The sequence below is a fragment of the Salmo salar genome, chromosome ssa25, assembly GCF_905237065.1.
Source record: "Salmo salar chromosome ssa25, Ssal_v3.1, whole genome shotgun sequence".
In the NCBI taxonomy this organism is placed as follows: domain Eukaryota; kingdom Metazoa; phylum Chordata; class Actinopteri; order Salmoniformes; family Salmonidae; genus Salmo; species Salmo salar.
The window spans coordinates 15,039,267-15,051,670 of NC_059466.1; the positions used below are offsets into that span (position 1 = coordinate 15,039,267).

At 44.3% G+C, this 12,404-nt stretch overlaps 1 protein-coding gene across 2 annotated transcripts in view; it reads right to left on the minus strand.

The window, feature by feature from the left end:
* Window positions 1–12,404, minus strand: part of LOC106586238 (obg-like ATPase 1) — a 42,042-nt gene that overhangs the window by 4,949 nt on the left and 24,689 nt on the right. For both annotated transcript variants that reach the window (XM_014173298.2, XM_014173299.2), the window contains exons 8-9: window positions 1,321–1,461; window positions 651–747 (exon numbers count right to left, since the gene is read on the minus strand). In XM_014173298.2, coding sequence (XP_014028773.1) covers window positions 651–747; window positions 1,321–1,461 — 238 coding nt within the window. The remainder of the gene's footprint in view (window positions 1–650; window positions 748–1,320; window positions 1,462–12,404) is intronic.

Consider the following 12,404-nt stretch of genomic DNA (forward strand, 5'->3'; position numbering starts at 1 on the left):
CTTAATTAAGAACATACTGTGCATACTTTCAGTTGAGTTAGTTGTCTTAAATACTGCTCACGTTGCTTACACGTGTTAGGATGGACCAATGCATCAGTATGCTACTCCTGACAGGTAGAATGCATTATTAGGACGGCCTTTAATCCTTTTATTCCCTCTAAAACATTTGCACAATACCAGTGTGCCGAGCCAACATCTGTATCGATGTCAATTCTCCTGTGATTCAGTGTCACCCAGGCTCTCGGCGGGCTCAGTAAACTGAGACACAGGGAGGAGGAGCCCCCAGCAGGGCCCACAAATGGTCAAATGAAAAGCCACATCAATTTCAACACAGACAACCCCCGTCACACAGATTAGGCAGGCACAATGCTAGGGCCCCTTATCTCCCGCCGCAGGAGGAGGGCAGGCAGATCTGCGCTGGATGGAAACATTCTCAGGACGTAATGGGCAAAATCAATTGTTGCCCTCCTCAATCAATGTAGCCCCCCACTTTCACTGTTCAGCAGCTCACCAGTAATTGAAGTTATCCTTGGCCTGTAATGACTAGCTAAAGCAGGACCATGACAAAGTTGAAAGTGGCTGATATCAGGCTGGATGCCAGCAGAGTGGAACGGCGCGCGGCGCTGCCAGCCGCTGGGACAGGGTCTTACCCGGATGGTCCACGCACGGACCTCGTCTGGTCCAGCTGTGAAGAAGTACTCCAACTGTAGGGCTCCATAGCCAGCCTTGATGATCCTTGTCAGAACGCTGTCAGAATAAGCAGGGTGAAAGCAATATCAATTTTCATGTTGTTCACGGTGCTGTAAATGCTAGGTCATTTAGGGTATTTTAGTATTGCTTTGATTCGTAGCCACCTCTCTGGCAAGACCACATCAATCCCAGCATATAAACTCATTAAATAAATAAAATAGGATCACTTCGTTTAACATAGAGCATTTAATTCTCCAGTGAGTTTTGGGGGGATTAATTGGCACGCTTGCCGTCTCATTTAGCACCTTTAAGAATTCATCCCAACGTCTCTCAGAGCTCGGGGGGAAAAAAATCTGCTGTCACAATTTCTCTTCCTCCATAGAGGTTTTCACATACGAACAATACACCCAAAATGCCCAAGTTATAATTATACCTGTAGATGACAGATGACAGTTAAAAACTTAATTTAGAAGAAAACCCTTTGACTGAGTTGTTCCCGTTAAGAGAGGGATCCTTGCTTTATAATGGTAATTACTCTACCATTTATTATTCTATCAGCGCACGCAATTAAAGGAGTGCGTGGAGGGCACAGTTGATAATAAAGTGTGGGGAGACTGAATGCTAATTAACCTCTGAGTCTTGTGCTCGGTGCAGTACTTCTGAATCTCCTCTTCACTCATGTCCTGCAGGACACTCTCCACTCCTCCGCTGAAGGGGATGACCAGCGCCCCGGGGTCGTGACTGTCCACCCACTCCTTGATTTTCACCAACCTAGACAGTAGACACAACAACACAGGCAGGATGGAGCTTCGTGCTGTTGGTGTTGACTGACAGAACAGAACAGAGTAGCGTTTGTTATCCGTCGGCTGGCCTATGCATATTCATGAGAGAACAGCCCGGCCTGTTTACCATGCCGTTTCGGAACATTGCCTTGCCAAGGTCGCCCTGCGATTGCACAGTTTCACTTTGTTGCTAAGTTTCGGTTATTAACACGTTCCCAGTTCAGGAATACGTTTATGTGACATGTCATGTGTAGGTATGAAAGAATACCCGCAATGACATCCCATTGAGAAAAAGCAGATTGCCATTTTAACTATATCATTGTCAACAATGTTTTACCCCAAATCCATCCTTACTGTAGGTTGAATCTTTACTGTAAAGGACGGAAGTATAGTGTTCCCACTTATGAACGTCTTAGTCATTCACTTCCCTTAAAGCCCTTTAAAGAGGTTTTTCTGCCCTGTGACTCAGCGGGACACCTGACATTGCAGGACAAAGATATCCTCACAGTTAATGGTAACTCTCTGCCAGAACAATGTGTGGGGAGGGGGGGTCGGATAATTATGAGATTAGCCCCACACGCTTTCAGCCTGGCCTGGGATTGGACGAAACCCAACGAGCAGCATCACACAAACCCATTTGAACACTTTGGGGCCCGACAGAGAGAGCTCCCAGACTTCTAGATTGATTCTCAAGGCCTCTGTCATTATCTGTAATCCTACTTTCCTGTTTAAAAACCTATAAGAAATCAAAGGCAGGGAGTGACCGCACAACCTCATCGCCACAGCTATTCCAATAACAATGTCAACCGTTTATCATCTGGCTATTGGATCACTGGTTCAGCCAATCAACTCTAGTGTATTTCTACCGCTTACAACTGAACAATACAATCAATGCTAAATATGGGAGAAGAATTACGTCAGGGAAATGTCATAGTAGCGTCATAGCGACGGTTGCTTGGATGCTTTTTTTGATCATTCGATTTATCTTACTGAGTGATGCCAAAAGCGCGTCTTACACCATCAATGGATTCTCTCTGCAGTAAACATAACTATCTATCTAGAACCATCGCCTAATATTTCCCTTCCTGCTAAGAGTGAGGCTGTGATGCGCTTAGACTAGAGTTGAGGATTTGACAGGCGCCACTATGAGCTGGCCACCACTTCTCATGAAGGGAAAGAAATAACATTTAGTGGAAACCTCCAGCTTGAAAGCCAAAGAGATGACTGCCTCTCCAAGAGGGGAAAAGAATCCAATCTGGGATAATAACAGCTGTAGCCTGTCACTTTTAGGAGCCCCGCCGTCTATTCGCTGGCAGATTATTTGCATTCCTCAGGTATCGCATTCTCTACAGGCAGCCGAATAATGATTCACAAATCACTCTCCCCACACCAGTCAAGGGCTGTGATCCTGTGAATAGACCATTGTACCTGTGACTGTAATTGGTGAAGACTTGACAGAAGCGAGCTTCGCCAGCCAAGTAACAAAGAGGCTCTTGGTGGAGCGCTGAGGGATGATTTTAATAATGCGGACGCCGAGATGGAGAATGTGAGCGCCAAATGAGCACGAGGGTCCCTGGGTCCTCGCATCGAGTGACACAGGAGCAGACAAACACCTTGCCACAGGAACAAGGTACACCCCTTCTCCCAACAGAGGCAACGCAGCACTGTCAATTAAGAGATTTGATGTTCTGTCAACATGACTTCTCCGACCAATTTCAGGAACTTCACCACTGTCTAGTCACGCCACTTTACAGTAGTATTTACATCCTCTCCAATTATTTGTGAGAGAACGCATCTTGACAAATGAATCATGTAAATGTTCATGCCAAAACATCAAAAATATTGCTTCTCTCCATATTGCTTCTGTTCCATCACGCATACATTGGTAAATAATGACGTACAAAGTGTCATGTGATGTCAGTCATATCAAAGTCGGACCATGCGGTGAATAAGTGAAATGTTGTCTGCACTCAGATGGGTCTATGTCCTGTATCTTAATGTGCTGACAACTTGATACTGAGTCTAGGCCGTCTGTCTCAACTATGCACTCTACAATCTAAGCAATGGCGAGCTTAATTCATCAGAAACCGGCAAATAAAATGTATATTCCATTGTGGAAATGTTTCACGTTCAGTATACAGTTTACACAATGTTGACTCAATCCAAGAATGCTTCAAAGTACCCGTACTATTTAAGAAACAAACATGTTCCTTAACATGCTGTGCAATTGAGAGTTCAAATGTGTTGTTTGTAAAAGCAGGGTGACCACTGTCAAAGATGCCAAAATATCAAAGTAGTTACTATACATTACTGGGGGAGAGAACAAAAGACTATGAAAGAAAAGACACTGTGTGTGTGTGTGTGTGTGTGTGTGTGTCTTGTCACTGTCCCATTATGCCTCAGTATAGAGTGCCATCTCTCACAGCTCTGCTAATAGAAAGATTCAGCACTTTCAAATCTAGATCTCCTTCTCTGAACAAATGACGCCTGAAATTTTTATTCTTTTTATAATGGAATTTCAATGGCCTTCGCTGCAAATCTAGTGGAAATTTTTGCATATCAAGTAGGAAAAATGAAATGTTAACCACGTTTTAATGTGATTAAGGGTGACAGGGACATTATTTCTGCTAATCACTCACCGGCCTAAAAGCCTCAAACAAGACTGGGGAACGAGCCAGGTTTCTGCTGCTTTCCCTGCTAGTCTCATAAAAAACAAGTATGTATATATATATCCAGTATATAATCATTTAAAAGCAAATATAATATCAATATTTTCTTTAAAACCGGCCTCCTCTGACGATTTCTATTTCTAAATGTATTTATTTTCATCTCTATTCAACCTAATATATATTCATCAAATGATGCATATTTCTGGTATGTCTTCTAAAGTTATTTTCTTCCGGTTGTTTAGATTATTCAAAACAACCACATCCTAAACATGCTGTTATTCGATACCCTAATAGCCTTTTTGTGTGTAGCCTACATATTTTATTCCACAATAAGCCGACAATACCTACACCTACATTAACACAGGTTGTTAGCTCTACAATACACGCCTGCAGCAATTACAATACGTCTGTCTATTCAACAGAACAACCTACGGTAAAGTAATGACAACCTACTAAAAACAAAAGAGCTTCCAACACACAGTAGGCTGGAATGAACACTTCCCACAGGGGTGCCTTGTCTATTTGTCTTGTTCTGTGAATCCGAAGGGGGAATAACTCCTGTGTTTCCGCCTGCCTGGGGCTGACCTGGGCTTTGTCACAGCTTTGATCTGCTTAAACGACTCAGGAGGGAGGACACAATGGGAGCTCCTAAAGTACAGGTGCAGCTACCTGAGCCCGTGACCTGGGCCTGTGTCTGCCCTGCATTCATACGGACCGGCTTCATTATCACTGCTTAGTCAGGTAAGCCTGTAAAAGGTGGGGACAAAGGGACCCAGCACCTAGGCCCAGAGTGCCTCCTTTCAGATGCAATTGAATGCTGACAGGACTGAGAAGTAATCCTCTAACAATCTCTCCCTCTCCACTACTTCATTACTGACCCACCCACAGGTGGACAGACACACAGCCAAACAAAGCTCCTCAGCACTTGAACCTGGATATCACGCATGTGCGCACACACACACACACACACACACACACACACACACACACAGCTGAAGGATTCCCCATCTGTCTGCTGTTGCTGCTGCTGCTGGCTTGCATGCCATGCACCAACTAATACAATAACAACCCAGAGGCTTTTATCCCCCCCCTCTCTGTTTCTCAGTTCCCGCTGAACGCTCCGGAGCACACAGCATCTCGACCAGCTCTCCACCCCTCCTCCCTCAGTGGAGGGGGGAAATGAGAGGTATGAGCTCACGGTGCCGTTTGAGGCTGGGAAGTCAGGGGCTCTGTGGGACGCTTTTCATCCTCCCAGTGGTGCACTCCTGTGAGGACATGAGTGCAGAAGCTCTCTGCTCCTTGTGGCCACGGCTGGATGGAGAGGCGAAGAGAGGCAATACATACAGCCCTGAGAGGCAAGCAGCCAGCACAGAACCTCAGCCTCTCTCGCTACTTTCCTCACATCACAGCCAATACTGTGAACTTGTTTCCCTCTTCACGGCTGAGGGAAGCAGAGCGGTACCGGCACAATGGGAAGAGGCTTAATTAAGAGCATCCTCTTGCTCTCTTTTCTCAAGCTGCACAACAAGGCCACGCTAACACCGGGCTTTTTCGATTGTTTCTTCGCTAACAACTTACTTTCGTGAAGTACAAATACTTGAAAACAAACAGATGAAATCCTTAGTGAATTTGGGTTTATTGAATGAACAAACACTCAATTAAAAAAAATAAACGAATATCACGATCAGAAATTCAAACAGTAACTCCCAGGAGTACATACTACATCACCCTAAATAATTCTCTATACGGGGCAGCAGGGCTGTCATTCATTGCAATTGACTGCGAGCAAGAACACGAGGGGGGAGAAAGTCATCAAGATGTGACAATTGTGACAAGAGCAGGCAAAGTGTAGCGCAAGCAGCAGAATGTAAAGCGGTGGATTTCTCCATCTCTCCCTCTCTCTTCCTGGATGACAGCTTAATGTGTACCACATGCAATATTTATTCTCATCTTGTGTCAGACTGTCTACCCGTCCAAGGGAGTACAAAGAATGGCACTTATTAGAATAAAAGCAGAGGGAAGGTAATCAAGGACATATGGAACATCAGCCAATCATGCCCCCCCCATCCTTTTTTTCCCTCCGTTTCCTTTTTCCATTCATAACAGTTCAACAATCACTCTGATAACAAGCTTTCAGGAGCTGTATGTGGCAACAATAAATTCATTAATTTATCTCATTAAAGCTGCCAGGCTGCAGGACACTTGCTGTGACATGTGTGTTTTGTTTTAACCCTTATCACAAAGATAATAAACAGCACAACTTGCCACAGCCAAAGCTATCAAAATATATCATTAGCCTGACTTAAAACACACAGAAATTCTTATGCTCTCAATAGCACAAAGAAGGCTTCCGAGAGCTTTTTTTTTTTCCCCACCACAAGAGCTGCTTCTGAATGCTTTGGAAGAGGTTAGCATATTGTGTTACAACAGAAATGGCTATTCTTCTCAAAAGAACAGGGACAGAACTGAATGAGGCTGTGATTATGTATTATATGCTGACACATGCTTTAAGCAGCGGATTCAATCCAAATCCAGTGTTGTCACGGCAGTTGATCTAGTTAGTAACACAGAAAGTATGGCAAAAAGTAGTGACACAATAATCATTATGTGTCCTATGAGCGGGTCAAGAGCAAGAGGTAAGCGAGCTTTACTCAGTTAAATGGGACTTCTGATCAGTATCTAACCTGAAGCTATTCCCTCTGGTCAAGTACGTAGCCTGGTTCACCCACTTGGCATTGTCCCAATCTTTATTACACAAGGGGACCGTTTTGGGGAACAAGTCGCTGTCTCGTGAGGTCAACAGGGAACAAACGAGTGTCTGCTTTGTTCCTATGGCCTGGAAGGAAGGCTGTGACACTCACCGTTAGGATCTCATTAGTGATAACAACAACCGAACAGAGCCGTCCCTGCCTGCATGTCTTCCCCAACAAGCCCCATCAGACCCCACCAGACCAGACCACAACAAAGGCAGCCAGGCTACCCAATGTCTTCTACTAATCCAACATGGTGAACAACAACAGTGTGATAGACCAGGCAGACAGACCAGGGAGGGTCAATAACAAAGCCAAGTGAACTGATCCTCCGGGACTTTATTAGAGACCATCTGGTTATGGTTTACTCTTCTCCGAGCCTCTCAAAGTCATCCACACTCATTACAAAGCCTAACTGAAGGCTTCCACCAGGAGTGTGTGTTTTCAGCAGGGTACATGTCTTCCTACCACGGGAACGTGTTTTTTGTTTTCCAGGATCCCACAGTACACAAGGGGAGAGGGGATGGCTGTGGACAGAGTGAAAGGGGACCCACTGATCATATATCTCCCACATCGCTTTGAAAGACAAACCGTGACTCCCTAGACAGCAGTTCCTTAAAACTTGGATGGAGCCAGCGGTTTTGCACTCAATAAATGTTCAGTTCTGTTTACGGGAATTATGGTTTGGAGTAGCAGAAGTGGGCTGCTGCCACCGCTTTCCTGTAACGGTTCTCAGCAGATCACAACAATGCCTTCCCTCGGTGACAGTCTGCCTCAAAATCTCATGGGGACCAAGATGTGCTCACTTGCCAGTTCATTAACAAATCCTCTAACATTAAAGAAAATGTACAGTTATCATTACTCTGCACCAAAATAAAAAAGTTAAACATAAAGTAAATCCTGAAATCAAATGAATAGAAGACCTGAACAAAACATGGATGAGTAGGTTGTAGAGAGAAACCGAGGGACAAACGTAGCACATCCTCTCAGACAGTGGGATCTTAAAACTAAACGTGGCTCGACCATCACCCTGCTGCCATTCACTGCAGAGGTGCCTTTACTTTAATTGTCAAAGCACCATCTACAGGCTAGCTGGGGTAGTTCACTAAGCAAACATACCTGCTGGTTCACTTTCCATATCAAGAGAGAAATGAAGAGACAGTCAGTAAGAACAAAGTAACATGTCTGGAGACGCACAACATAAGCAGAAAGGAAGCAATAAACATACGACCATTCCGCAGACAGACACGTGCCAGACACACACGCGCAGACAGAGACAGACAGACAGATACACCCCTTGCATGTAAAAGCCCCCTGTGAAGAGCCGTACTACCCTGACATTCCTCTCCCCGCTCACGGTACAAACGCTGCACACTCAGAGAGGTCACGCTTTCCGGTTTTCTTAAAGGTCAACACACCTACTTAAGAGGCTCCAATTTACTTTAAAGCACATTATGAAGAGAAAAAAAAAAAACTCTTCAGCAAAACAGGCTGGCTCTCAAGTGGAGCTTGGCGTTTACTAAATGCGATGGCAGTTGGTTGTCTGCTAAGGACATTGGATTAAATATCCGATAATATCGAGGCTAATAAAAATATTAAAAGGTTGAAAACTCCACCGACCAGGAGCTTTTAAATTACCAGCTTGTGCCTTGACAAGTGAAAACATACAAACAGCAGACAAACACCCACATTATAAACTGGAGTAATGACCCTCTCTAATACACAAACTATGTAACACAGACAAAAGTGTTCCAGGCAGCCTACTGACGCCGAGGGAAGAGAAAGCCTCTTGGTAGACTCTTGTAGATGCCATTTCCTATCACGCAATGCCTCTCAGTCATAAACACATGACAAATGCGGCCTTAATCATTTTTTACGAGCGGGGATGTGCAGGGGGCAGCGCATGGCTGGAGGGGAGAGAGGAGCGGTGCGAGCAGCAGGCAGCCCCCGCTCCACAGAGGAGAGGGCCGCGTGGAAAAGGCTCCTCTGGAACATCACTCGGCCAGCCGGCCTTTGATCTCCACACCGCAATTACGCCAACATCCAAATGAGCATGGAGTCGCCTCGGCAACAGACTTCAAACATGCACATGTACATTCTCATACACACGCACTGTACTGTACTGTATGGAATTATACCCACGTGCTCCTCTCTACAGTAAATGATGTACCATCTCCAGCAGAGAACCTGGGGATGAAAGGGGGTCCTGTTCCCTCTCTGATCCCACCATTAATGATGGCTGCTTGCTAACGCTAATACAGTTTATTCTTGTTGAAATGAGGTCAGCTTGGTATGTAGTGGTTACAACACTGCACTCCAAACAGGGATATGATGGTCTAGCAAATGGATGTGTTTTCCTCTGGTAGAATTATTTCCCTACGTTATATAACATGGAAGTATTTCGCTGATGTAAAGACATACCATTACAATAGTAGGCCTAGATCTGTCAGGGCCGTGCACAGACCTTTCGGGGGCAGGTCCAAAATGCTTACTTTCCTAATTCATTACTCGAAATTCATAAAATACAAATTGTCTCTGTATCAGAACATTTATATTATGGCCTATTTATTTTCTGCAATATCACATTCGTCACTCATTGTAAGCAAGCTAGAGCCAATGACTCCTAGGGAAGTAACCCACTAACTAGAGATGAGATGAGTGACATCAGAAAAGTGTCTACCAGATGACCATAGCGGATGATGATGTAAATCTGCTAGTTAGCTAGCTAGTTAGCGATGCTGTCAAAACAAATTATTTTACCTGATGCCAGTTTGTTCTGCTGATGACATTTGCTTATTACTACCAAACACTTGAATTGGCCCCTTCTCTGTCCATAACAGTGAGACACACACATAACAGGTCCAACTCAAAAGTAGCCTACCAGTAGACCTATTCAAACTATCCGCCCGGCGCCCGTAGCAAGCACAGTGCACTTCATGCAAAAGTCAGGCGAGTGCACGCTTGATGCGGGAGGGCGGGGGAGGATTTATGAGCTAGTTTGAGTTGCAATTCGTTACATTTTTTTATTTTTTATATAAAATTAAAAATAAAATAATTCCACCTAGCTGCAAAAGCACTTTCTCATAGGAGGGCAAAAGGGCGGGTGCTCGAGCACTGGTTGAGCCCTATCTGTGCACGTGCCTGTCTGTCACTCAACAAAAGGCCTTTCCATTTGCAACGCTATCTGAGCATGGTGATCAAACAGGAAATGATTGAAAAGGAAAGTGTGTAGCCAAAACGTATGCTTGTGACAAAAATATGAGAACATACCATCAACAATAACAACTGAAAAGTCTGCCTGAAAGTGAATATGTGATTAACAGACATTGCAAACACTGTACTATGTAAGTGAACACAGTGCTGTGGGCCTGGAAAATGGCCCCCGAGTGTCCCGAACCAAAAAAAGACAAGACTGGCCTGTTTACCTTCTACCGCGCTCCTTTTTCTTCTCTGCTCACATTAAAAGCTGAGATTACAATTTGTCTTGCTGTTTGCTTTGAATAGTCTTTAACCGTATCATCATCTCAACTGTTCTGGGGGAAAACACGGGAGCATGGCGACAGCCAAATGGCAGTCTGGCGTCGCCACAGCAGACTGCCTGCTATTAGGGCTGAGAGCAGCATTTAGTATACATTTAGGGGCAGCTAAATCTACCTGTAATCATCTCCGTACAGGTGTGGGCTCCACTCTGGACAAGGGAAGTGGCCCATCACTTGTCAATCAGAAACACTTTGATGTCTGCATTGTTCCACGCTGAGCCCTCAGGATACAACGGCACTACTTTTTGCCAATTTGAAAACGCCCGAGATTTATTGCATTTCTCACAGTAAAAAAAAACCAGAGGTAACATAAAAATAAAAAGAATCCTGCCCATGATTGATGTTCCGCAACGTCATGATTCATCAGATTTATGTCTTTCTGTTGCAGCATTCCCTCCTCCCGCTGTCTGTCAGACACAGACAGACAGACAGACAGACAGACAGACAGACAGACAGACAGACAGACAGACAGACAGACAGACAGACAGACAGACAGACAGACAGACAGACAGACAGACAGACAGGTCAGGAACATTTTGAACAGCCAGTCATCAGTTGAATAACTGCCCTCCGAATCGAACGCGTCTGCCAAGCGAAGCAGAGATAAACAAACGCAGGAACAAACTGTTTGACACCAAATCCTAGAGGGCAATTGAAAAAGTGCGATACCAATCCACAAGTGAGTGGTTATTGACAGTATGTGACTGTTGCGTAGATAAGACAAGTATCCCTTTCACCTGTAATGGCCATCTCCCACTCTGCTCTCCCTGTGGCCAGGGAAGCTCCACTCTCCTCAAGGTGCTCAAGTGAAAAAGCCCGGTCTCATCACCCTTATGGCCACACTAGCACTCTGCAACAGGCCACGGCTATACTCTATGGCCCATATATCAGGTACTGCATGAATGGGACATCGAGAACACTGTTTACCAGACCAGAGCTACACAAATAGATTTGGAAACATTCTGACACAATCTCATTTAGTATGAGTTCACCTCTAGAGTTTATGAGACAGAGATAAGTCAGGCAGGGCTTGAGATGACAAGTCAAATAGAACCGCCTGATTACACCAAGAACCCCTCTGACCTGTTTACTAGGAAATAAATACAGTAGTTGAAAGCACATGTTTGTGAGTCACTGTGAAAAGCTAAGCTGCAGATGTCAATCTGATCTCACTTGAATTCCATGTAAAATATGTATTTGGAGATGGCGAGTCAAGCCAGTAAGACATAAAGTATTCATGTTTTCGAAGAAGAGCAAACAACACATGTAAACAGTGAACTCTTCAGACAAAACCAAACATTTGTGGGAAAACAATTGTAGACATCATAATATTTAAAGAGAACCATCCTTATGATTTATTGGCCCTCTCCATATGACATTCATTCCTATTTTGGCTTTGAGTCTATAAATGTTCATTTATGTTGTCATTTAAAGCCTTTCCCCCTTTGATATCGTATGGAAATGTGCCATTTTTCATGGAAAATGGAAACCATATGGTCTTAATACTTAATGAAGTGCAGAGTTTGGGGGCTGCTTTGGTTTTGCAGGGTTGACTGTGACTGGAGTGTCAGAGCGGACTGAGTGCCATCCCCCAGGCAAGTCCTGTCACAGAGAGACTATCTTATTGGTTTGGAGTCAGTGGAGCAGCGTGGGTACTGTAGTAGTAGACAAACCAACTCCACAGTGACTGAGGGATCACTTTAGCATGGGGAGAATAAAGAAGCTTCACAATAGGACTTTATTCTGAGCACTGTAGGCCTATTGTATCTAACATCACTCATAACTATCTGCAGTTACTGGTTAGAAGGGGGACACGCTTTAAAACTGTTTTTGAATATTGGAAATTGACAATGGAAGTTCTTTGGAAAGCATTTGTTAAATGTCTCACAGTTTGAGCTGGTATAACATAAACTGAAAATAGGAACCATCAATTCATGGTTATGGATGGGTAAGATGTCAGGGAGGCAACAATTA